The following is a 27634-nucleotide window of genomic DNA, read 5'->3' as shown; positions in this document are numbered from 1 at the left end:
CTCAGCAAAGTCTGGCATGTGTTCTATTAAATGCAATGTTAACATGGAGATAAATCCTTTCCTCAGTAGACCTCCCTAATGAGAGTGGCCTGGAAGATGACAGGATGTTGCAGGCTCAAGCTGTTGTATATAAATCCGTTTTCAAGCAGAATGACAATTGAGGTATTTACGCAACATCATAAATACTTCTCCTAAAAGTACTACGCTATTTCTAGGAAGGCACAAGCCAGCTCTCTGCCTTGTGCCTTCCGAAGGCATGGAAGTTGATGAACACATACCAGGAGCAAAAAAAAAGTCTACCTGGTCATCTGGAAATGTCAGAGGTTTAGCAGAGTTAGTGTTCCTTTCTGCTGGAACTAGATATCACATAAAATGATACCTGAATTCGAAAATAAGTTAAAGTCTAAGGGGTAGCAAATCTTATCCCAGAGATACCGACAAATATTAAATTTGCAGTTGTTCCTCTTTTCCAAGGTTACATCACTGTTTTGCACAGAAAGCCTCAGAGGGGAGCAAGACTGCAAATCCCAATGACATATAATTTATTTGCAGAGAAAGTATTTAGAAACTACAGTGCCAGTGAGGTATGACCACTGGATTCAGCAGCACACTTTAAATGTTTAGGTCCTTATTAAAAAAAAAATAAAATATATATATATATATATTATAATTTTATTTTCTATTTATTTTCAATTTTATATTTTCAACTTATTTTCCCTGAACAAGAGATTTCCATGATTCTTTAGAAGTGTCTTTGATTCCAACAAAGTGAGAAAAATGTGAGAAAGCAGTTATACTGTTAAAAAAAAAAATAAAAATCCTAACCTGCTCCAAACCAACTGTCCTTCCTTCTTTCCTGTTCAAACCATATACTTACGAAACTTCACACTTAAGTAACAGCAACATATTGTACTAAAAAATGTCATAGCGGATAGAGATTTTTCTTTCTTTTCTCTCTTTGGTTTGAAAAAGAGGAACTGAGGGTGATTATGTGGGTTGGGCACTTCAGTCACAAGTTGCTTATATGCATGACTACCCTTAAACATTTATCTTTACTTCACTACTTTGACTCATACTTCATTGACACAAGACCTACTACAATGGGAATCTGAAAAGACCATTTCATGAAGAATAATTTTGGAGTAATTCATTTTGCAAATATGCTTGTGGGAAATAACATCAGTAAAAATGCTGTACAGGTAATGCAACTGAACATTTTCATTATTTAAAGAGTAAAAAAAATTTATTAATTTTTTGCTGCAGGGCATTTCATGTTTGAATAGTCATATTTAAGTGACATTCTAGCTTTCACAAGCAAAGCTCAGAAGGTCTCCTCTTAGATAATTAACTATAGTCTTAGAATCTAATGTTGAGACACAGGAAAAATACAGAGTCTTCAATAGGAAAAAAAATGTAAATATTGATTGGGGATTACAAGAACCTACCAAGAGCATTACGAATTATCAATATATGCTAACAGATTACTTTTATTTTTGCAAATTTCAAGGAGTTTGTTATTACTTAAAAAAAAATATGTCACTGTCATCTGAAGAACTGTTTAAATGTCAACATAATTTCACCATAAATCAGTACAATATTTTGTCAGCCTTCCTAGAAATCAGGCAGCTGCAGAATGCAGAAATTTACAAAGCACATTTCATTTTGGAAGTACCACAACTTTTTTGCATATTTTATTTCCACAGAAAGATTAAACATGTGGTAAGAAGTAATGTCCCTGTCTTGTATTAGTATATTTAGAAACGTTACCACTGAGTAATTTAAGTTGGAAAGGAATTCTGAAAACTAGTCATCTGGTCCAACCCAAAGGCAGGTTCATTATATCAGGTTGCTCAGGGCTTTGTCCAGTTGTGTTCTGAGTATTTCCAAGGTATATTCTACCACCTCTCTTTCAGTGTTTGACCACCCTCATGGCAAAAACATTCTTCATGATAGCCAGTTGAAATTTCTACCATTACATCTTGTGTCAATTGCCTCTTAGTCCATCATTTTGCACCTATGAGAGATGTCTGGCTCTGTTGTCTCTGTACCATGCCATTAGGTAGCTGGAGACCACAACAAGTTGGAGACCCCCACAAACCCTCCAAGCCCTTTAAGGCTCAGCAGATCTAATTCTTTCACCCTCCCCTTCTCTATCAATGTACTCCAAATCATCTTGCTGAATCACCATCGATGTCTTCCATATGTCCATATGTTTCCATCTGTCAATGTCATGAACAAGCCCAAGACTGGACCTAATACTCCAGATGTGGTCTCCCATATGCCAAACAGAAGGGAAAAACCACTTCCCTTGATCTGCTGGGTATACTTTATATACTTGTTATATATAGACCAGGATCCGGCTGGCCCCCTTTGCTGCTAGGGCATACTACTGACTCATGTTCAGTTTGTTGTCCACTAGGATGTTGAGGTTTGTTTCTGCCAAGATGCCTTCCAGTTAATCAGGCATATGGGGTTATTCCATCCCAGAGGTGGGGCTCTGTATTTACCTTTGTTGAACTTCATAAGGTTCTTGTTGACCCATCTTTCCAGCCTGCTGATGCCCCTCCAAGACCCTGCCCTATATATACTACTCCCCCAAATTTGGCATTGTCTGTGACCTTGCTGAGGGATGCCAGTATTTGCCAGCTGGACTTTGCATTACTGATCACATTTCCGTGAGCTTGGTGTGTCAGCCAAATTTCCATCCACTTTATAGACCACATCTCACCAATTTGTCTATAAGGATACTATAGAAGAACAAATTGTGAATACTTAGGATTCCTACTAGTATCTTTCTCAGAATAGTTCACAGTCGTTCTAGATTTATTGATTATTGGGTGATAACAGACAAGCAGAATAGTCTGGGAAGTTAAACTATGGGCTGTGTGTGAATCATATGAAATATCAGTTACAAAATTAATATCTGCATATGGGAGTGGTTTCACATGAAAGGCAAAAATGTTAATGATTCTGTTCACAAAAAAAAATGTTAGAGAAAGCTCTACACTTCAGGAAATCAAAGTTTATCCAATAATGTCTGTACAGATATGTATGTGAGCCCAAACATTGCTATAGTGTTGTTTTTTTTCAGTGAACAAGTTATTATTGTAAGACATTACCTCTGTCTACACACTTTGCCTCCTGAATCAAAAGAATCAAAATTTTAAAATCACAGAAACAAAATTTTAATCCTGTGATGTGCAATTGCTAGTGTTTTTATCTTACTCTCTCAAAATTAGCATATAATAATAATAATAATTATTATTATTATTATAAAAATAGAGGAATTGAAGCTTACCTGCAGGAGATGAAGTATTACTTTGCTTCAGACTGATGTTTGGAAAATGAAGAATAAAAGTATAGGTAGCAATCATAACCTCAATATTTATATATATTAATACATATAGATTGTAGTATAATATAGTATATAACGTAGTGTATATATATATAGTTCATGCCCAGCTAGGAACAATGAATCAGTTGAAGACATACTGTCAAGGAAACAGGAGGTAAGAAAAGGAATATTCCTCTTAAATGAAATTTGATGTGTACCGAATATTTTCAGTATGCAGTCACTTAAACAATGCCATCAATATTTATGTGATATATATACATATATATATATATAAATGTACCATATGCAGTCAGAAGTGCTTTCAAGTATTGGAGACGTTCTCTGCAGTCTAAATGGACAGTGCAGTGGAAGAGGTGAGCAGACAGTATTCTTGGAAGATGGGGTTTATTTTGATACAATTAAAAATGTGAAGTTGTCCATTTCATCGTTACATGCTACAGCACTCACATATCATGGTTCCATTTTTATTTTTATAGTGACACAATTACACTAGAGCTAGCGTATCTAGCCCAGTGAGTATCTGAGCTGATAACTAAGATGTATTTTATTCCTTCATCTGAAGATTTTTAATGATTGTTTGGTAAAACAAATGACATTAATTGACAAACTAAACCAATCAAGGCTGATATTTTTTTTTTTTCACTTGACATGATGTATTTCCTTCAAAGAAAGTAGGATGCTAATTTGTATATATATTTTTTTTATTTCTGTGTGCCAGAATAATTGCAAGGAATGTGGCATGAAACACAGGGTCCAAGAAAAACAATATAAAAAACCTGAAGCATGCATTAATTTGAACATTCTGAATAAGACACCATTTAACAGCCCAGATTGTGTGTACAATATGCTAGTGTTTATTTATCTTTTAAAATTCAAATATATATTAGTAAAATCACTGCATGCATTATTTCCACACATTTTGTTCATGTGACAGATCTAAAAATTATTTTATGAAGCATAAGACCATTTTACAGGTATTAAATAACAGTTGAAAACAAAACAGCTGTTTGCCTTTATGCTAAAAAGGGCATAATTATGGTGAAAAGATCTTTCTTCAAAGAAAAGCTCCCCAAAGGATTTTTTTGAATATTTTTGGAAAAATGTTACGGTGATGTTTTCTTCTGCAGTTTCTTGTACCATACAGGTGCCTCTGTATTTGTCTGTAAAAAATAAAAGATGTCTTAATTGTGAGACAAAGCGAAAGTCTAGACAAAAACATGCAATCCACACTAAAGTCTCTTTCCTTCCTCTGCAGCATTAATTTAACTTTTTGCTCAAATTCAAATAAATTAAAAATAAGACTATGTACTCTAGGTTGTTATTACTATATATGTTTATTAAAACCTCTCTATTTCTAGGTAACAGCAAGTGGATAAGATAAAGGATTTGTTTTAAAATAGAGATCACAATGAAAACATGAGCTGAGTGTACCATAAATAGATTTCATTCTAAATACCATCATCATACTTTTGTATCTGAGAATGGATGGAACTCAGAAAAGACATCTTACGTGTACCATAACTAACCAACACTTCATGCACAAATATAGTTCTTAAAAAATTATAATCCAAAATAAAAGAACTCAGCAGTTTTCTGATGATGTGGAAAGTATTTTAATTGTAGAGAATCATCTGTGATCAACATCTCCTTGCCTTCATAATCCTATGGGCTACTGCTACACAGTCAGGATAGCATAACGTTCTTGTGACAAATTCAATGGTTGTTATAGAGAGAAAAAAAAAATAAAAATTGGAGGTGCAACAAGGTAGGGACTCTTCTGTATTCAGAGGTCACTACAAACTCGCGCTTTACTGAGTACTGTCTCTTCCATGTGTTGCCTCTAAGTTTGTTCTAGTTCAGTTTTCTGTCTGCTATTTCTTTTCTTCCAAGACTTAATAGCTAGTCAATCTTCAATTTCAGCTGGCTTTGGATCCTCAACACATTTAAATATCCATCTTTCTCTCTTTTTTAAGTTCTCAGTTATAAAAATAAATCTGCTTATTTGTACAAACTTTTAAAATTATAGAAATTGGATGAAATCGGCAGGTTCTTCACAGGACTACTAAATTCTTTCCCCATCTAGTAAGAAATTCTGCCATTGGCCCATTTTCAGTTCCCTACTCCAAAGTCTGAAAAGGATAGAGTTTTTCAAAGAGAAACAATTAAAACATGCCAAAGCAGTTTTTTGTTTTTTTTTGTTTTTTTTGTTTTTTTTTTTTTTTTAGATTTCCACATTATTTTTATACCCCTAAGACAGGACAGATTAACCACTCAGATCCTGGATCACAAAAGATACATATTTGGACAAAAAAAAAAAAAAAAAAAAGTAAAAAAAAAAAAAAAAAAGTAAAAAAAAAATAGGGTGTAGAATTCTACTTCGTGTGGATTCAACCAGTCTACCCTAAAGGTAGCCTCAAGCAGTGTAACTCTGAGTCATGATTTGTGTTGTGACTCAACATTGTAACTTTATTAAATTTATCAGTTGAGACATACTCATAGTAAGAAACTTCTAAATTATTTTTCAGAAGCTTTCAAATACTAGAAGCACTAAATCTTAAGCAGGCAACTTGAAATATTTAAATTCAAGCATTTAGTTTCTAAAGGAATAAAACAGGGTTTTGTAATACCTTAGTAAAGAACTTATTAAAGTTCTTTAGTAAAAGAACTGATAAAATCTCTGGCCATAAATTTATACATATACATGAATATAATATATGCAGGAATATACATAAATACGTTTATTTTCTTACCGATGCTCTTTGTGATATATGTACACATTCAACCCATGCTCAGGGTAGATTTAAAATTATATACTTATTCTGTAGCTATTAAAATTTTGCTAAATAATTCTAACATTACAATCACTTTTTTTTTATCTTGTTTACTTTGAACTTAAGATGCAGAAACTACCAAACAGCTAAATAACATCATAAACTGCAATTTATCTCTTCAAAATTAAACATTACCATAAAGAGCTGCAAATATTAAGCTGAATTATTTATATATCTCCTTGAAGTACGAACCTATTTTTTTTTTTCATTCTAAAATGTGAGGAAAATTATCAAAAAAGCTTATGGCACTTACTGTTAGTATAGTACTTACAAATAACGTTGGCTTAGGTGTAAATATATTTTCTTCTTCATGTTCTGGTGGCAGTTTTACTAAAGGGTTTAGTATGTTTTTTGCCGTCGTACTTTTTACATCAATATTAGACTGAGGCAAATTTTGTTCCTTGTGTTTACCATGCAGATTAATTAGAATCTGTTTCATTACGGCTAGTTCCTATAAACCACAAAAGGACAAAACTAAGTTATTCAGTAAAATTATATTTGAACCTATTTTGTTAATAATGTATGTATATTCACCAAACTAAATATAAGTGGATCAGTAAATACAACAAGCATGACCATCATTAACATGATTACTAATTGGATACTAGTAAAAGTAAGAAAGTGAAAAAGTCACATAGGATTTATACAACTCCAATTTTGTATTGCTTACATGCTGTAAAGGAGATCATTAATTGTGCTCCCAGCATCTCTTTTAACTTAAGCTTTCATTTAATTTAAAATAATTATTTTGAGTTTGTTTTGTCAGGCAGAGAGAGTTTACAAATCTAATGTGAAAGACTGTGACAAATTGTGCTTTCAAGCATTAGGTCTTGCACAGAAGCCTTATAAATACATTACGAGAAATATATATGTCTTTATATCTGGATCAGAAAAGTCAGAGAAAAACCTTAAGAGGACCTACAGCAAAAATGGGATCAGGTGGAAAAGAAATTTCATGAAACATAAAAAATTCCAACATAGGAGGAGAAAAAAAACTAAACATTTTCTTGTACTTTTTTTTTTTTTTTTTTTTTTTTTTTTTTTTGGATGTTCTAATAATTTGCTTTATAAACAATTTGAATTAACTTAAAAAGCAGCCTTTTCATACTACTTAGCTGAAAGTATCCATTATTCAAAAGGTATCGTAAAGGGAGAAAGGAAAACTCATAATACTTTGGGACTTTAATTGGCTGTCTTCTTTTGTTGTCTTGCATCTTCTAGTGCCTAATGTTCTCTCCCCCAGCATGTAATGGGTATAATTACTATAAGTTACAGAATTTAGAGTGTTTTATCTGTTGTTTTACCTCCAGATTGTAATTCACAATTCATTATTGCAGAACCAGAACAGCAAAGTCAGTAGGAAAACTAAAAGATTAGCATCACAATAATTAACATTCTATCTTATCTCTAAACTAGAACAGGGTAACTCATTTAAAACAAAGGAGTTTTACAATTTTATAGCTGAATGGCAAACGTTTGCTTTTACTTATTTCTTAGCACTTGCCAGTTATATTGATGCACATCCTTTTTTCATTGCATTATTAATAAACACTTAAAAGAAAAGCCTTTTAAAACATTCTTGACATATAGCTTCTCTCTGTCCATTATTGCCTTTAATACAAGATACAAATATTTTACCTAAAGTCAAAAGAACCACGTTGTTCTCTTTAAAATGCCCCACACTAATTCAGTTCTATGAATGGATGTTAAACTCCACTGATGAGCTTTATCGAGTGTACAAATTGTTCTTGTATCTCAGTCATTTAATATTAACTATTTGCATAATTCAGCCATGTGTGATGGCATGTTAAAACAGCATGACTACAGAGCAGCTGTTTGAAAGGACTGCATAGCTGATGCCAACATGTTTTTCAAAGTTGTAAACTCTGCAAAGATGTTGCCAAAGCGACACATAGACAGAATTTCTTGATGAAAATAACTCAAGCAAGTATATAGCAAATAAGTACGCTATCAGAGGAGATTAAATTGTACATAAACAATGTTTTGACATTAACAAGTGCTGTTCCTATAGTTAAACTTGGTTATTCTGTAAACCAAATAGCTGCACGTTTGAACAAGGCAAAACCTCAAAACTGTCATGCAGATTTATTTCAGAAACAGAGTTGAAACCTGTATGCATAGGGTCAAATTCTCTCATATCAAAATCCTCTCAGCACTCTAAGGTCTTCTCTCCTCCCAGTGTCTGTCTTGTACTTGACAGCCCTGCCTTTTTTCAGACTTGGAACAGGCTCTGGAGAGTCAGCTCTAGTATGAACTTCCACTCTAACAGTGGAATTCCCAAATAAGAAACTATGGGAGGGAATGACAGGGAGTGGGGATGACAAATTAGCCCACAATGAATAAATTCATTTGGCATCACAGCCAAATTTATTATGAGAATTTAGTTCAAGCTGCCTTCATATTTGTTCCACAATCACATTCACTAAGAAAAACCTTAACAAAATTGGCAAAATACCACAGGAAACACTGAATCCAATAGAATCACTACTATGTATACTGCTACACATGAAAAGAAATTTGGAACAGCACTTGCAAGAGATTTGTAGTTTTCTACTCATGTAACATTGACAAAAAAGTTCTGTCCCGAACTGCAGTAGTTCTACTCATATCTCTAAAGATTTCTATGCTCCTTAACACAATCTTATTTCTTAGCTTCACTTTTAAATACTAAAAGATTCGGTAGCAATACCTGGCACTGTTAGCACATTACCTTGATTCAATACTATTTTATAATCCTAAAAGCTGACAATTCGGTCTGGAAAATTAGCAGTGCAAAAGGTTTGAAGATTGTGCATAGGAGAAATATGTGGATTTGTTCCATTTTGAACAGAAATAAAAAGGGGGAAAGTAGGTATAGGGTTCAAAATGGACAGGAATAATCTTTTGTGTAGGACGTATTAGTTTCAGGATAAGCTAAGTAAGGGAAGATGTGAAGAGAAATGGATGGCTGAAATTTTTGGACAATTTTACCATGTCAAGTCCACAGTTCTATGTCAATGCAGTCCCGTGCAAATTGTTCACTTACATTATTCACTTTGGTTCCTCAGTGTGCTGAAAAAACAGCGTTGCTAAGGCTCTGTATGTCCCAAGTCCTCTGTGGAGGTCACAGAATCATAGAACAGCTTGGGTTCGAAGGAAATTTAAAGACCATCTAGTTCCAACCCCCTGCCATGGGCAGGGACACCACCCACCAGATCAGGTTGCCCAGGGCCTCACCCAACCTGCCCTTGAACACTTCCAGGGATGGGGCATCCACAGCTTCTCTGGGCAGCCTGTGCCAGTGCCTCACCAAAGGCAACTCACATTCTCAGCAAAGAATTTCTTCCTAACATCTAATCTGACTTTCTTCTCTTTTAGTTTAAAACCATTTCCCCTTGTCCTAGCATTATCTGCCCCAGTAAAAAGTTGCTCCATTTATTTAGCCCTTGTTGTGCTGGCTCCTGGATTAGGAAAGCCATGATATCTAAGCCATGGAGTGTCACAGTATTGAGGCTTCCAAGTCTGAGGACTTTTGCTTTGGAGAGCCAGACAGCAATTCTTGGGAGGACTATGTGTCCTGACACCTGTGTGTGGATTCACCCAGCTCCTCGCTGTGCTGGAAGTACAGCCTTGGTCTCACTTGCCCCTAACTTTGGGAACACCAGCACCCAGTCCCCACCTAAGGAGTATTCTGTGGGAATGTGGCAGTACAGATAATGGAAAACAATGCAGTTAGCTTGAAAAGGTGGGTTCAGATGAAGCAAGGGAAAAATTCAAGTATGCAACTGGGACAAAAGCACTGCTTATATACAGTGACTGTTGCACACAAGTATCAGTGACATATTCTATCATTAAATATTTTGAAAGCCTGTCCACAGAAACCTGACAAATTTTTCCTTAAGGATGCTAACCTGCTCTGGCTACCAGCACAAATACAAAAAACAAACAAACAACAAAGTAATGACCTGTGTGACACATGGAATTTTAGCTCAAGCTTTTAACACCTTCATTTACATGTCTAAACTTAAGTATCTACACACGAGGTAGGAATTTAATTTTCCATTACACCTAAGTGGACACCTATTGGCATGTCAGCTGAATTGTGTTGTAATAACACTAACATATTGACTAGGTTGCTAGTGACTAAGCTGCTGTAAAACAAAGGGACGAATGCTCACTTCCATTTAGATAAGTAAAGTTAGGTGTCATAAACTGAATCCATTTCTCACCTCACTCTCCTCATCATTTACTTTTCTCATCCTTCTGCTTCACCTAAAACATCCTTCATCCTGAGTAGCCAATGTGCAATTTTAATTCACCTCGCACACATATTTGAAGTATTGAATTCCTGTGTTGAAAGGAACTGCATTTTTAGAACAGGCACTCACACCATTGATCATGTAAGCTTTCCTAAACACACACAGGTTCATACTAGAACAGTCTAACATCCCACATTCCACTTAATTACCCACATTTAATGAAGCTTACTTAAACTATAAAAGAATCACGGAGACCTTTGCATATATAATTAGTAGCTGGAATTCAAAAGAAGTGATTAGAATGAACAGACTGAGAACAATGGGAGTGACAAAGTGGGAGCTGAGGAAAGGTAACATATACTGCATTGTGAATACTATCAGAAGAACAGACTTGTCCGTTTCCATTTATTTATTTATTTATTTTTGTGCTGTGATTTCCAACATCCTTAATTAAAACTAGCAAAAGGCATTTTATATGCCAGTGTTTGTTTCTTTGTTTAATTGATAAATGACATATTTATGTGTAGACAAAGGATAGGCACAAATATTCTCCATGTTGCTCTTTGATTAAAATGTTTTCTGTTTTGGGATTTTTTCCTAATTCTACCTTGTCAGTTTATTAGGCTGAATGCTATCAGTGCTGTTGTGATGAAATTCTCTTAACAGTCTGTAAAAACTTTATACAGTATCAAAACCAGCAAGCTTTTAAACCATGTTAAAGGAAACAAACCAAAGCGCCAATTATTTTCAAAAGGTAAAGTAAAAAAGGCAAAAGAGTTAGATGCTGTCTGCATATTCGTATTTCAGTAGAATTTGAGATTCCTGTGATGATGTTTGATCTTAAAGCAAGTAAAAGTTATATTTTATTTAAACCTGTTTTTACCTGTTTATAAGGATAATTGAAATATAAATTACATGAACAGAGATGGAAGATCAGTTTGGGATTAGGAAGGATAAAATTTGATTCTTTCAATTAAATATTAGAAGACAGGGATGACCAAACACAAGAATTAAAAAGGCAGCAGTATCAAGCAGAAATGTATTTGGAGTTATGGATTCTATAAACAGAGCTCTGTTAATAGTGTTTTTGTTGTCCTTGATACATGCTCAAACATGCTTGTACCAGAAAAGCCAATTACATTTCCCAAATGAGTTCTAAGAAATTCAAAATAAGTATAGTATTAAATATAACAATCTTATTTTAAGTAATCATAATAAAAACAAAAGGAATCGCCTGATGTTGAATATGACTGAGACGTAAAATAGAATGCTGTTTTATCAAGTAAATAACTGATAAAGTATATATATATATATATATATATATATATATATATATAAAAAGCCTACATTAAGCTCAATGGCTATTTACCAAAACAGTAATTTAATTTTTTTCAGTGGATCATCAAGAAGCCTGAGGATTTTTCTTCTTACTCTGTCATCTAACAATAATCAAAGCAAGAAAGAATCCCCCTCTGTGCACTCAACAGCTTGTAAAGGCCCTTAACATTATATGTGTGTATAATTATAATAAATAAAACTTGTAAAATCAATTTATATAAGCAAATAAAATGAAATATATTACATATCATGCTCTGGAAGCAGATGCAAAATAAGAAATGTGTTAAGAAAATGCAACTGACTTACAGGAATCAATTACATAAACATCATTTCTTATGTTATGCAGGGATGCCTTGCACCTTCACATACTCTCCATACAATCATCTTGAAAAGAAAATTTACATAGACCAAACTGAAAGGTCAAAGATGCTCAGTAGGCAGAGACACCTGTATTTCTGGACTGAAGACAGATTTATTCTGATAGTAAACTTAATGTTTGTTCATAGCATTAAAATCATCACAGAAGTAGGCAGTGGGTCCATCTGCCTCTCCTCATACAATAAAGCCACAATTACTGCACTCAGGTAAATATCTTCTAAAGCAAAAGTGACCCTTAACAACAGCACAGTTATCTGAACCTTTATGATGACAAAAAGTATTCTACTTTTAGTTTTACAAATAGAATTTATGACTACAAACTTTGCCTTGGATTAGAACTCCATTTTGAAGCAGAGCATGTCTATTGTGGATGCCGAACATGAAATTACTGTGCTAGAAAATGCGTCAGATTCTGGCAGAACCACTGAATTTTGATGACTGACAAGTGTTCCCAGAGAAGAAAGCAGCATAAATTCCCAGTAAAAGAATGGAAACACAGAAGAGGCACTAAATACTATGAACCTTAAGAAAGCCAATTTCACTGACAAAAAAAGGAAAATCAGCTTAAAGAGGGATAAAACCAGAGGGGTTAATTTCTCAAAAATGCTAATCAAAACTTAAAATCTCTCAGAATTTGTGAGTCAAGCACTGAGACAATGGTTGTAGATGTGTCACCTCCCCCTCCCCTCGATCTGTTAGTCTTACATATTGTTAGAGTAAAGCATGTATGTTCAGGAGCATCTTGGGAAAGCTTGTATTCCTCACTTTAACTACCATATGGTCCCCATGTGGCTAAATAATAACGCAAAATAAAAATATGTATCCAGTCTGGAGAAACTTGAGAGATTACAGCATTGTCTTTAGGTCCAAGAACAGTTGACTGTGCTGCAGTCTAGTGACTACTCTGGCCATACTTTAATCTTTAAAATAACAACAACAACAACTATAACAGAACATGCAAGTGAGGGAAGACAGCTGTACTGGGATGAAAAACATGTTTGTGTTAGGTCAATGAAATCTTTCCTCATATGCACATACTCTCCAGCTTAGGCAGCTATTGTAGTCCTCAAACAAGTCACCGGAAAAGGCAGAATTCAGCAAAAGAGGTTATGGGTATGTTAAAGAATACTTACTCAAGAAACCAAAAATGACACTTAACAATGCTATATCCATTTGGTAGTGTTTTGTAAATCAATTCATTTCTGAACTGATTTCTCAGTCTTCCAAGAATTAAAAGCTCATGTTCAGTATCCAAATGTTTTTGGGAGGCCTCAGAGAAAAAGCAGTTTTATACTTCCTGTAACTCCTTCTGAAGTGAAAGTGATCTAAACCTGGAAATGGGTAGGGCAGGGTGGCTCAGAAGGAACTGGATTCACAGTTGTCTGTCTCAGAGTGCTCAGTAAGGTCAAGCTTGATGGGCATAGAAGGTGATGGTAGAGGAAACACTAAGAATGTTGTCCCCCATGAACTCTGAATTTTCTTACTCGGATCCCTCTCAGATTCCTACTGTGATTTCCTGTGGAAATTAAGAGTGTATTAAAAGTAAAGTTGTATTGTTTACCAGCTGATATTAAGATGGAGAGGGATCTTTCTGAGACCTCTGGTTGTAATTTGGCTTTGGAACATGTGACCAAATACTTGGTGGACTTCCTCACACTGAACTTCAGACAACTTCAGAAATGACATTTAAACATAGGCAAACCAACTTGTCTGACTCCTCTCTAAAGCTGTTGGTAAGATTCATAATTAACAACTCATTTTGCTGATTTTAAATGAGGATACGGTGAATCACACCTTAATAGTGCCTGTTTTTCTTCCTGACTACAAATCCCTAGATGACTTTCAGACATAGATATCTAAGTTTTTAAAATTGCGCAAGATCCATCTCTTCTGCCTTCTTACTTGACTTAACAAGAACATCTTAAATCATCTTTGCACTGGTAATACTCTTTAGTATCATCAGAGATCACCAGTTAAAAGGGAGGTGAACAAACAGTCTTCTATTCCAGGCTGTTGGCATAGACCATCAAGTCAATGACATATTTCTGAGGAACAGACCACAGAACTGAAATACAACCCGATTCCACCTTTTAATCTATGCTGTGACTTGCGCAAAGTCTGTGAAGTGCTGTGAAGACAAAGTTTCAGTATGTTACTCTAACTCAGGAGTGCACTCAGAGAAAGGAGATATGTATGTGTCATTGACCAGGAATGAGACTCAAGCAAAAGCAGTACCTAGAATGTTTTCTCTATAGAAATACTGACAATTCCCATAAAGAACTGCTTTAGAACCGTTCCTCATGGGTTTTATTTTTTTGCCAAACAGCTAGAGAAACACCACAAAAGGGCCCTCACCCTGGAAAGAGCTATCTTCCTTTTTTGGCAGAGAGTGGAAAAGTCACCAACTCCATTAGCACAGAATTAAAAATGCTAACCTTATTAATGATGAAAAGTGTGAAAGTTGAGAAATACACTACAGAAGATGTATTTTGATGCAGCAGAGAGTAAAATGAAGCAAATGGTAAGTTCATTCCACTGTTTAGGATTGCAGATGGGTAGGATGCAGTGGCATGAATGGTGCAAATTCAGCATCGACAGTGGAATGTTCTGGTTGTGTGCCCATCAGGAGTAAAACCCACATGCATGCCGGATCTCCAAGAAGATTTTAGCAACCATCTATGCAATTAAGAAAGCTCCACACATCATGGTTTAAACCCTCATGTAAGGCGGAGTGTATTTGACATAGCTGCATCCTCTGCTGCAGCTGTACTGGAAATATCAGAAGTCAGCAAGAATTCTCGTGTGAGATTGGAACATATGGTCATGTTAGGCACATGGATACACATTGTAAAGCTGGAAGCTGGAAGACAGTATGAAATGTTCTGATCAAACAAATGAACCTGATAACGGGGTGATGGAAGGATGCCAGACCATATGCAGGATGTTGATAGCTTCTCTGCACTACAATTAATTCGGGAGTTCTCTACATCCATGTGCATATAAAATCTTAAAGTGAATGGATAGATCTGTGACTAAATGGATCTACAAACTACTTCCAGTTTTATAAGGTGAACACACATTAGAACTGTAGCAACAATAAAATGGCACAGTCATTACAGGAAACAGCTTCCATCTTTCAGATACTTCTACTTCAGCTGCATGTTTCAATTTTTTCTTAACAGCTAAAATCTTTCCAATTTCTTAAGAAAAACAGGAAATACATTGTCTCATAATTCAGAATTTGCATGTTGAATTTTGGAATTTTTTTCACTGTGCATTAAAGACAAAAATATATATATATTTATAATTATAATGAAGACTAAATAACGAAGACTAAACTCCCAAGTATTTTTTTAATCTGAGTTATTGTGACATTTAGTCAAATACAAATTTAATAAAAACTATCATTTCTAGAGTAAGGTCTTCTTAAATGAAACATGCTAAAAACGCTAGTATGTCAAAACAGCCGTATTAGCATATATTATCATGAAACATTTCCTGGATTTCCCAACAGTGTAACATATTACTATAGCTTGATTCTCCCCATCTTTGGTATTTCTTGTGAAGTATTTAAATTCAATGTCCATTTAGCAGTATTCAAATGATACCATAAAGTGATCAAAAATAAAATTTTACACAGCTGTGTAACCAGCAGAATATGGCTGAAATATTCATAGCCAAGGCTATAAAACTGAATATAACAAAATGTTAGTTAAATGTTCAGAAAACCCTAGTGCCAGTGGTTTCTTGTTTAAATGGCTATCACTAAGTAATATTGTCTCTGTCAAAAATATATCATTTAAAACGCACATGCCAATTCCATCTCAGAATCCATGAACTGCATTTTGCCTATGAAACTTTCTATTATTGAGAGTAAAAGCATATTTATATTGGATTTACTTAATCGACATTAATAAATCCTGTGTTACTATCATGTTTTCTCAGATTCTGAGAAAAAAAAAGAAAAGAATTTCTGACTAGAAATCACTATTTTATACACAGATGTTTACTGTATACCACTGCAAACTTAAAGATAATTCTTTAAAGGATGTCTGTAAAAGTTAGTAAGACATTCTGAATAATACAGCTTCAAGAAGAGAATGAATGTACCCAAATGATAATTCCTTCTTCTCCCTAAATTCAGCACTGTTTGGAATTCAAATTTTATTAAAGCTTGACAACAACAAAACAGATAACAAAAATGAGGAATACTGCTTAAGAGCATATTTTTCCTTGTAAAATATGAGCTAGAAACTTCTCTACACTCATTTAGCAATGTAAATGTCACTTTGTTTCTCGAAGCTTTAAGCTGAGAATAGCTCCAGGGCTTACTTGTGATGCAGAAATGTCCCTGTAATCTACTTAGAAAACATGCAGAACATTAATAGAAACTAGAATCTTGGAACATAAACGTAGCATAAGAAAAATGATAATTACTTTGTGGCTTAACATTTAAAAAGAGAGCTAAGCATTGTACATCAGCATTTTTTTTTTTATATAAAACAAGTTGCAGCACATAGATGAGCAGGAAGTCATTCACTTTGGAAACATATAATTTTGACATTATCGTGTACAATCTTTTAAACAGAAAAGAGGGTAAAGGAACAGAACTAGAGACTGTTTGAAGGCACCTGTTACCAATCACTTCTTTTCAATCCTATCGTTCCAACCCCTGCAGATACCCCTTCCTTCCCCTCTCCCCCAACAAAGCAGTTTTCTCCTTTCATCCAGTAAGCTTCCATCCCTGATTAAACACGTACTGCCCTCCCCCTTGTGACTCCAAAGACTTTTATGAGCCTCTGAACTTCTCTCTACCTCTGTTTTTGCAGATGGCAGCTGTTGCTACTCTCCAGGTTCCTAAAACCCATACACTAGCCTTCTGTCCTAAGTTACTTCTAGTCAATCTTCTTCATCATAACTTAATTACAGCTAAGGATAGACCTAGCTGTACTTTAAAGTACGACTAATAATTAAATGATGAACACTCATCTGGAATCCTCAAGGTCACTGTGGAGATGGAAAGAAATGGTGGGAGTAGCAAATCTAGCAGTGAGGGACATCCCCTCACTGTAAGGGAATACGAAAGTAAGAAAGATAAATGTGAGAATATAACAGTAATTGATCAAAGTAAGGTAAAGCGCAGACACATCACAAGACTTTGCTTCTCCTCAGAAGAGGAAAAGAATAAAAGCACCCATCCTTCCTTTCACTTTTGCAGGCCAGATAATGGGATAACACTATTGAGAAGTAATAGGGTTTTGTGCAGGATACTGGGATAAGATAGATGTGTAGGTGCTAGCACACAGACTACTGGATTCTCAGACTCTAGAAACATTAAAATTCCAGAACAGTGTCACAGAATTGCAAATGCTTCTGATAATCCACGTTTAGTCCATGTTTAAAGTCTAATATTCATCAAGACTTACATAAATCATTGGGAACCTTAGCCTGCTTATTTATAGAAGTTCTCTTAAAAAACACTTTTAGAGCCATTAATAGAGCCATTAACAAGGTATGCATATCCTAATAGGACTAATTAGTAGCTGTTTCTCCTGCCCAATCACATGGACTCTCTCCAGTCTTATACACACTTTGGAAAATGCATTTGGCAACCATCTATTAAAAAAGCAAAAATCCGACATTGCTTTCAACACTTTGAGGATAAGAAAATAACTATTTTCTGATCTTAACTTCATCTAACTCTCATTTGTTTTACCTTTTCCTCTGTTCTTACCTATTATCTGTGCAATGCTGCCTTATGTTTCTCTCTTTCTTGCATCCCATCAGATCCTGGTTGCTTGGACAAAACATGCTACACTTTTAATCTCATTCACATAAGAGCTCTAGCTGGCAATGAATTTTCTTCTTCTTCTTTTTTTTTTTTTTTTTTTTTTCCAGCTAGTGAAGAAATTTCCTTTTAAAGAAGCTGTATTTTTAAGAACTAGCTGAAAATAAAGACAACCAGAATTCTGTAAAAATGGCTAAGGACAGTATGAGCCAATCTCTCTGGATATATCAGGACTGCGAAACAGAACAGCACGGAGCTGGAGCACTGAACCCTATCAAGCCATAGTGCACAAACATCACCTTGCTCCCTGGTTGTTTTGGATGCTTTCATCTAGGTCTCACCTATGTGTGATTAGGAATATTTCAGTCCTGTTCAGCAGTTCATTGCTCTCGAAAGGAAGGATAGGTGAAATTGCACCTGAGTTGTCTTTGGTTCTGCGAAGTCTCCCAACACTATCCCAGCAGGCTTTTCATCCTCAAACATATTGTGTGCCTTCAAGCTATATTTAAACTTTACATTATTCTGAATATTTCAATTAAAACAAAAAAACCAAGAGAAAGAACATCTTTGTTAGGGTAACATAACCATCACATGGGCCTAGAAAAGACTGCTGTGGACACAGCTAGTCTGGTCTAGACGACAACAGTCACAAGCAGTATGGAGCTGATTTGGCTGTGCTACTTAAATCTAGGAAGAGGGATAAGCCCCTGGCCTTTCATAGTACAGATGTGACTTCTAGACCAAAGACCCAGACTAAGAACTGAGGTTCTGAAGTGTTCCATATTGACTCAGAAAACTTAATAAGTCTACATTACAGTTCAAATAATAAAACACTGTTAAATTTGTTTTTTAAGAAACACACAGGACTTTGGAAAGTGGCCTTTTCAGGAGACATGGATTAAAAAATTAATGTCAATGTAAATTCTCAGAAAAATACAAAGTAAAAATGTAATTAGTTTGTGAAATTACTTCCAAATGACAATGAATTCACATATAAGAATATAACTTCAAAGAAAAAAAAAAGAGGTAATTTACATGTAGTAAGGAAAAATAAACACCGAGGAGATTTTCTTTTCGTGCCCTTCATCTGAAAAATATAAGGAAAGAAGAATGTCTGTGATTATGACACTGCATTAGCACACATGAACTCTTGGCTTAAGCCTCACCACAAACTCTGTGGAGTTGTGGGCAAGCCACTATTTCTTTCATTGTGTTTGCTGCTTCTGCAAAACAAGGTTAATGACACTTTTCTGCTTTACATTGCAAGGGTAGTATTTGTGAGGTCTTCAGTTACTGTGATGAAGGACAGAGAAATACTCAGTTATTAAACAGCAGTATTTCCACATACTGTTTAGAAACAGTGAAAACCTGGAAAAGGTTTCAGGGAAGTAGAGAAAAGCATTATGTTTATTCATAAATGATGAGCTGTACTTCCGATTTGGAAAGCTTTTGACCTGCCAATCAGTATACAAGTTCAACATAATAGTTGCTTGGGCAATTAGTGTTTTAATATTAACCTGAGTAGACTATTCTCAGAAAGATCAGCTAAATAGGAGTTTTTTATACTTAGTTTTTAAAAATATGGGATCTTGCAACAGCTAACCTAAATAACTTTTAACTTGGTCTGGTCTATGACTCATACTAATTCAGGCACATGTATTTAGGTAGATTTAGCCCTCAATTCGAGCGACACAACAATTTACTGACATAAGCTAAATTGATTTAAGTAAACAAACAGCAATCAAGCCCCATGTGTTTGTATGCATTTAACTGGTTGATATCAAATAGGTTTATTTAAACTACTACTACACTTTTTCTACTTTGTCCCGTTGCAGACAGCCAGAACCGTTTTCTGGTTGCTAACTTAACTGAAAGAGCTTTGGCACAGTAACACATAAATGTGTCAATAAGGCAGGTGACTAGTTCAGCAAGTTTACATTCTGTCACTTGTATGCACAGCTGCTAATGTACTACAAGTGCACAGATGTGTAAAGGAGATAAAATCTCAGCAGGTTTTCATATCTTTTCAACCCGTGTATAATATTCATGTCCTGAAAACTAAGCGTGTCGGCATAAAGAAATAAATGAATATTATAGAAAAGCTTCATTTGCATGGCTAACTTTATAAATTTTACCCTTTTATTTCTTAGTAGAATGGATTCAAATTATTAGTTATACTTTTATAGATTAAAAATGACTACTGGCAGAGTATATTGCACACAGGTGAATTCTAGCAGTTAAAAAAGTAGTGTAACTTATCTCCCCTATATTCATACAAATTGAAACTGTTCTTCACACTCAGATGAATACCTATTTAAAAGCTTTCTATTGCTGTCTCTTATGTCACTGTCTCACTTTTGTTTCTTTTCATGCCTCCTAGAATATTTCTATAAAACATCAAAAAAACACATTCATAACAGTTGCTCTTTTTTTCAAAAACAATAGATTATGAATCCCACATTAAAAAGGTAAACAACACTTTGTTCATTTTCAAGTTTTTAGAAATTAATTTCTATACGTTTGCACAGTCTTGCATTACTTTACAATAAGCTTGCATCTTAAATATCTGAAGAAATAGTACAATGCCATACATCAAAGCATAGTGAATTTATAACCTCTTAAATATAACCTCAGAAAATGATTGCTAAGGCTTCTTGCCAAATGTCTGAGCGCTGACAGACTGCCCTTCCAAGTTTTTATCTGAGGGTTATATGCCAATGGATAAAGTCTAAAATTGCACTTCTGATGTTCCAAAATACTAACAAATGCATCAACCATGAAAGGCACTGGAAGAGCCAAGATCACAGAGCTCACGGTAAATATTTCTTTTAGTCAAAGGCTGACTGTTGGAATTGAAGAAAAAGAAAAACAGATAAAAGGGAATCATGGATCAAGAGCTTCAGCTGAACAAAGTTAGTGGATTCATCCCACTTAACTTTAGCACTACAGAGAAATGCCCTTTAGCACCTATAAGTTATAGATTACTGTTACATGCAGGAAAGGATGCGGTTTGGATGCAGACGAAGGATGGCACAGAAGCTCGGTATGCTCTGCTCTGCAGTTCTGGACACAAAATGCCTACTCCCTCTCTTCCCCAGGTAAATGATATTGACATATCAGCCATTTTATTTGCCCTTTTCCTTGCTGGACCCTTTTCAAAGGTGATTCAAACAAGCTAAACTAACAGATAGCAATTCACTTTTGGTTTTGGGGTCACATTAGGTTTCTGTTTAGTGATCTGAGAGGTCCGAGTGCAGTGTTAGAGAAGTGCCAGATCTGGTGCAAGAGAAGGAGAAACTAGGAGCAAAGAGGCAAGGCAGCTGACCATTGGGTCAGTTCAGGCATAAGGAGTAATTTCATTCTGATTTATTCTTTGAAGGAACATGTTTCCTTCTTGTGCCCCTCTGACTATACAAATTTAATGAGGGGCTGCATTTTTGGGTATAAGACGAAACACAGAGTGGGATGAATCAAGAGCACAAGTTTCTTGTGTGTGTGGTTTGGTTACCACAGATAAAGATAGAGGGTCGAAAGTTCAGCTGATTAAAAAGATAGCACAGACTACAAATAATAATACAAAAAAAGTCTGGATATCCTAAAAAAAAAAAAAAAAAAAAAAAAAAAAAAAAAAAAAGAGCACTGGAGGTTATTAATGGGAGACTCCATTGTTCTTTCAAACAATGTTTTATGCTCTTCTGTTGGATCTGGAAAAACAATTACAAACCCTATTGGTTATCTTGACAAAACATAAAGTTTCTTAGTCAGAAATCAGCTGAAAAATTTGGCTGTACTAACTGTACTCAATATCATGCACTGAGGGGCTTACAAATGGCATCGCAGTACCGCACACCCCAATTCCTTCTGATAGCTCAGAAAGGACAGCAGCACTGTGGAGACCAGTGCTAGTTGTGAACCTCTAAAAACATAGTGATCATCCAGCATGATTCTGGTTACAGACTGCTCTCAGTGATGCCACTGAACCTGTTCTCACATAATAAAATCTGCATTTATCCATACAAAGAAGAAATCCATAGAAATGTTTACTGTACCAGCAGGTTCACAATGATTTACATGAGAAACTATATTGAAATGTCTTCCCCACTCATTTATGAAATTAATCAACAAAAAAAAAAAAGGAAATAGAAGGCCAAGAGATAATTAAAAATTAATAAAATAAAAAATCTTGGTTTTCTCCCACATAGGTGACCTAGCTTTTTAAGAATGCACATAGTCAAATGACCACTTTTCATTTTAATTTCCACAGCAAAATATAGTAATAATCATCAAATTAGCTTAGTCTACATAATTTGAAATAATGAACTATTTTATTACATGAAATAATATGTAGTGTCATTTTTTTCCTGTAATAAAAAAGCTCACAGAAGAGCCCTGTATGGATTCTGCCAAGTTTCAGAGTTTAATATTAAAGTTTTTTCTTCCAAAATTAAGTGAAAAGTGAAGTAAGATTAAGCATAAATGTAAATTCTTTATCCAAAAAGCTTACAAAATGCTATCAGTATCTCCAAATCAAGGGTTATGAATCCAGCTGATATCACAATGAGATGAAAATGAAAAACAAAAACAACTAACCCCCACCAAAACCAGCCACCCACCTTCTAACATTTCATTAAAAAGAGTTACTACAACCTGAGACCACACAGGCTGGAAAACCTTAAATCAAAACTATCTACTTATTGAAACATGTCACCGTAAGACAGCATTAACATTATTTTGTTGTTTTGCTTGTACTTTTAACACACTTAAAACCTTAGTTTATATTAAGTATGAATATCTTGGGTTTATCTATTCAAGAATTCTACTGTCCTTACTTGCAAACATGGGCCACAAGGTAATTCTTAGCAAGAAATGATACTTCAGTATGCACAGTGATTAAACAAGACTGATAGTGATATTACATGACAGCATGTAGCACTTAAAACCGTAATCCATATTTTGTAATCCATATTTCTGCAAATAATTTATGTTATCTGAAGAATGCATATTACTTATATTTAAAAACACCCTGTCTAAATGAAGTTGGTCTTTATTAGTCCAAGAATAGCCTTTTGTTTTTCTATTAGCAGGGATATTTACTGTGAAACTGTGACGTTGCTTCATATCTTATATAACTTTTTATTAAAATGGCAAAGAAAATTATTTGAAGACAAACTCATTGTAAACTAAGCTGTCCTATCCTTCATGAAAATTTAAACGCATGACGTATTTGCCTTTTAGATAAATCAAGAAAAAGTAAGCTTACTGGAAGAGGCCTGCATTAAAATTGAAAAATAAAAGGCTGCATTAGGAATAAACAGAAATGACATAAGGTAAACATAATCACCTCCTCACCTCCTGCAAAAAAAAAAAAAAAAAATTACTTCTCCAAACATTTTCTTAAAAGAACTTTAGCTTATTTTTATTGTTTTTCTTCTCCTCCTCCTCCACCTTTCTCCCCCCGCTCCGTCCTGTACTAGCATTTCTTAGTTTTCTTTCTCCAAACATGCAATTTCCAATACTTTTTTTTCAGTACTTATATTCTTTTTTTGAATGGGTAACGTGAATAAATATTGTTGCTGTTAGGTGAAATAATATAATTAATAGGGACTATTTTTTAGCAGATACATGTATAAAAAAGAAATTTGGCAAAAATGAAATAACTTTGGAAATACTTGCTCAAGTTCTTAACTTCCAGGGTACAAGGAACATTCATGATGAAGTCTGTTGCAGACTTAAGTATTTGGTTTCTTATTTTGTATAAAGCCTGTCTCACTCAGCCTTGCTTGCATTGTTGGCCACAATCAGAAAATTTTAAGTAGTGAAATGACACAAAGAAGCAAACTGCTGCACATCAGGAACAGCTTAAGTGGGTAGTCATAGGGGCTATTATTTGGATGTAAATAATGTTGCATCGCTTTGAGGCAGACATTTTATACATTTTTGTTTTATTAGTCATATTCTACTCGCTTTAATCATCTGCAATCCATGTTGGTTGATATGAGACCACCTATATATAATACACAATACCTAGAGTAACAAGGTGCATGTTCCCATGAAGTATCCTTCCTACAGCACTCTTCACTTGATGAAGATGATCAATACTTGGCACCTGATTCAGGACTCAAGTGTTTGATGGTCCTAACAAGTAGTAAGGGATTTTGAAGAAGGTGAAATACAATACAGTACCTGTTCTGGAGAACAAGGCACCAAAGGCATGAGTATTTGAGAGCAGGACTACCTGGGAACAGCACTACTTAGGAAAGCAGTGGTAGGAATAGGAAGTTTTGAAATAATTAAATTTGAAATCAATCTGCCAACGTCCTATTATATTGGAAATCAGAAAGTTCACTATATCTTTATGCAATTAATTTACTAGTTTCTTCAGACTATTTTTCATATAATTAACATAATTGCAGGCTTGTAAATTATCTAAAAATGCTTAAAATATTTTCTATTATATTAATAGATAGCAGTGTGTTTCATAGCAAAAAAAAAAAAAAAAAAAGCAAACCCAAACAAAAATCCAAGCTGCATGTGTGTAACAGACTCGGTCTTAAATTTGAAATTTAAATGTACAATGTAGATAAAGACATCAGAAATAGGAGCTATCAAATGATCACTCCTGATACACCTACTGATGATCCTACTGGGTTAACAACACCCACCTGCAAATTACTCTGGGGAAGCATGTTCAATTACTCTCTTCTGTAACTACAGTATTATAATCACCATTCATGGAACTTCACAAGCACTACAATCAATTCAGAGGGTTAAATGTAAAAACTGTTCTGGGAAGATATTGCATCAGATGACCACCCAGTGTGATTTAGCCTAGAACGTAAACAAGTTAAGAACTTGTGTTCTTTCTGTTTTAATTTAAGGTGATTGTTTCACATCTGAGATCTGCACTCAGGAGAAAGACAGTCCAATTTTCACTTACGTTGGGGCTCACTTAAACTCAGCAGTCAGTGAAATCATTTTGATTTCTTTCTATCAAAAAAGTTGTTTGTTTTTTTTTTTTTCTAAAGTGGTCAGCACAGACAAAATATTTTAGACGAATTCATGAGATGAGTTTTGGTGTACCGATCTAAGGAGGGAATTTTGAGCAATAGCAAGGAAAGGAGATGGAGAAGAGTTTTGGAGGTGGAGTGGGAGGACTTCAGGATGTGTGAATAGGTAGGTTTCTGTGGAAATAATTGTATTAGAATAAGTGATAAGGTATCTTTTCTAAGATTGCACTAGGAGAGTTGCAAATTCTTTGAAAGGCATCTCCCCATCTTTCTTCTCTGATAATTGAAAGGGTATTTTTAGAGAAATATTGATACAAGGACTTCAAGACGATCATTCTGAACATGTAACATGTTATTTATGTTCCATCACCTTGTGTATATAGCTTGTGTTGCTCTTCCTCACATTCATAATTTTGATTCATGAATGTTATATTTTCTTTGCAGATCTTTGCCAAAACATTCAGCAACTCTGGAAGGTCATTTAACAACTCCTCTCACTCAGTTTTTGATATTGTATCTTCAGTATTCTGTAGCTTTAGCAAACCTTTCATATTACTGTGGAAATAGTTAACTCACCTGTCATGGAGTATGGGGGAAAATCCATATTTATGTAACATATAGGTAAACGTAATTAATTTCTATCCTTTGTTTCAGACATTTAATCTGCAGAAAGATCTTCTCCCATACGGCTCAACAGGTTAGTCTCTTAAGATTGTTTAGGGCAAGATCTCTACAAAAGGCCTTTGGGAATCCCCATATAACGCATTTATGTCTGAACTGCGAGACTTCATATACTTTTAGATGTGAGAGTATATTCCAGAAGCACCCTGACTTCTTGGCTGGGATGAAACTCAGGTGAGTACATACGGAAGTACTTTGACTTTGGATGAAGCCTAGGTGACTATCATCCCGTTTCCTATCCCTGAATTGTATTTTAGAGTTGAAGAGGTGCTCAGATGTGTGTACTGGAAATGAACTGTGACATGCTTTGCCCAGGTTTTTGGTCTTGATGTCTGGAGAGCAGAGAGACATCCTGGGCATACTGTGGCCCACGCAGGTATTGCAGATTGCATGTGTATCAACTACATCACCTTTATCTACATAGTTGTTAAATGATTGCAAATTCGAAACACTTTGTAACACATATGATTTACTCATAAGAAAAGGCAGTGGGACTAAGTCAACAGACATAATTTAGCAACTGAGAATACAACTCATAATCTCCACAATGCTTGACATCATCTGTGTTTCTCAAGATTACGCAGAAAAAACAAACAATGAAAACACTCAAAATCAAACTAAACTCAACCATTTTTTCCCATGGTTTAAAGCTCAGGAGAGAGAGAAAATGTAGTTCATGGTAGTAACACAAGAACAGAAAGATTACCTCACGATGAGTTAGAAGTTTCTCCAAATCTGCTGCCATTTGATTCTTGACACGCAGCAAAGCCGTCTTTTCTTTATTTAAAAGACTGGTAAAAGAGGATAGGAAATTCAGTAATAGCAACAGATAATCTCTTTTAATCTTGTATTCTGGTTGAAACATGCATTTTCTAAAGCTAAATACTGTCAACAATGAAAATCTGCTCGAGTAATTGTATCAGATGATCCTTTTGTATGTTTAAGCACTGGAATTTTTATAAATGGGCCTGAATGCATTGATGTATACAAAATCTTATTTAGTCAAAGTGTAATTCTATTCAGAATCTTATTTATTTAATTAATTTTCTGAAGGGTAATTTAAAAACATTATCAGAACCTTCTATTATTAACTGTTCGTTTCTTCTTTGCAAAATGAGCTCATTTTAGAAGTAGAGTAAGGTTTGCTATATCTGCACTTACATATTAAAAAGTGAATTCCTTTTGTTTGCACCACTACAAACAGCACAAACTGTGTTCTCAATGTGACCTCTTTTGATACTACTGTATTTAGAATTTTGAAAATAAATACAAGAAAGCATAATGTGCAGCTCTCCCTTTCTCTGTAGTTTCTGCAGAACTTGTAAACGTATTTTTGCTATTTTTTATTTTGTATTACAAGAGAATCAAAGGAATCAAGTTTGCCTTGTGAACAGTGTGATGACTATTTCAACATACAGGCATGTCTTTATAGTGCAACATCAGGTTTAACTTTGTCCTTTGTTTTCGTAATTATAGAATATGAACACTGTTCTGCATACGCATTCCAGTTCTACAGAGCAATTCATCTAATACAATTAAATGTATTTTCATATTTAGCCCAAACAACAGATTTCAACAATAAATCTCACACTAATGCATACCTAATGCCAGCACATAATTTTGTTTTGTTAAAAGACATAATTTTTCTTATTAGAACCAATGTTATATACACCATTATCGTGACTTAACTAAATAGATTTTGCAATATAAACTGTAATATGAATCAACAACTATGCAAAATGCAACTCTGCATATGGAATGCAAATATGCAGTACTGAATCAGGTCACGAGTTCAAAAGCAAATGTATTAAAATTTTATAAATTGAAGTGAGAGATTACATATATAGCAAACACAAATTATTCAGTATTCCCAACATTTAAACAAGAAATAATCAACAGGATAAATCAATCTTTTCTTTAATTGTCTGTGCATCATTTGCTAGTTTTAAATGAGCAACATCATCCTTTGTCCCAGAGATTTTCTGGCAGTTCCTTAC

At 34.6% G+C, this 27634-nt stretch overlaps 1 protein-coding gene across 2 annotated transcripts in view; it reads right to left on the bottom strand.

Annotated features, from left to right (window-relative positions):
• Positions 1-4247: 4247 nt before the first annotated feature.
• The window catches only part of PIBF1 (progesterone immunomodulatory binding factor 1), a 120043-nt gene continuing 96656 nt past the window's right edge, over positions 4248-27634 (bottom strand). For both annotated transcript variants that reach the window (XM_082752362.1, XM_082752363.1), the window contains 3 exons: positions 26344-26428; positions 6458-6637; positions 4248-4515 (listed from right to left, as the gene is read on the bottom strand). In XM_082752362.1, coding sequence (XP_082608488.1) covers positions 4459-4515; positions 6458-6637; positions 26344-26428 — 322 coding nt within the window. In that variant the 3' untranslated portion in view covers positions 4248-4458. The remainder of the gene's footprint in view (positions 4516-6457; positions 6638-26343; positions 26429-27634) is intronic.

The sequence above is a fragment of the Aythya marila genome (assembly GCF_965140915.1).
Source record: "Aythya marila genome assembly, chromosome: 1".
In the NCBI taxonomy this organism is placed as follows: domain Eukaryota; kingdom Metazoa; phylum Chordata; class Aves; order Anseriformes; family Anatidae; genus Aythya; species Aythya marila.
Note: the sequence above shows the minus strand (reverse complement) of the source record. Positions and strands in the feature narration are given on the sequence as shown.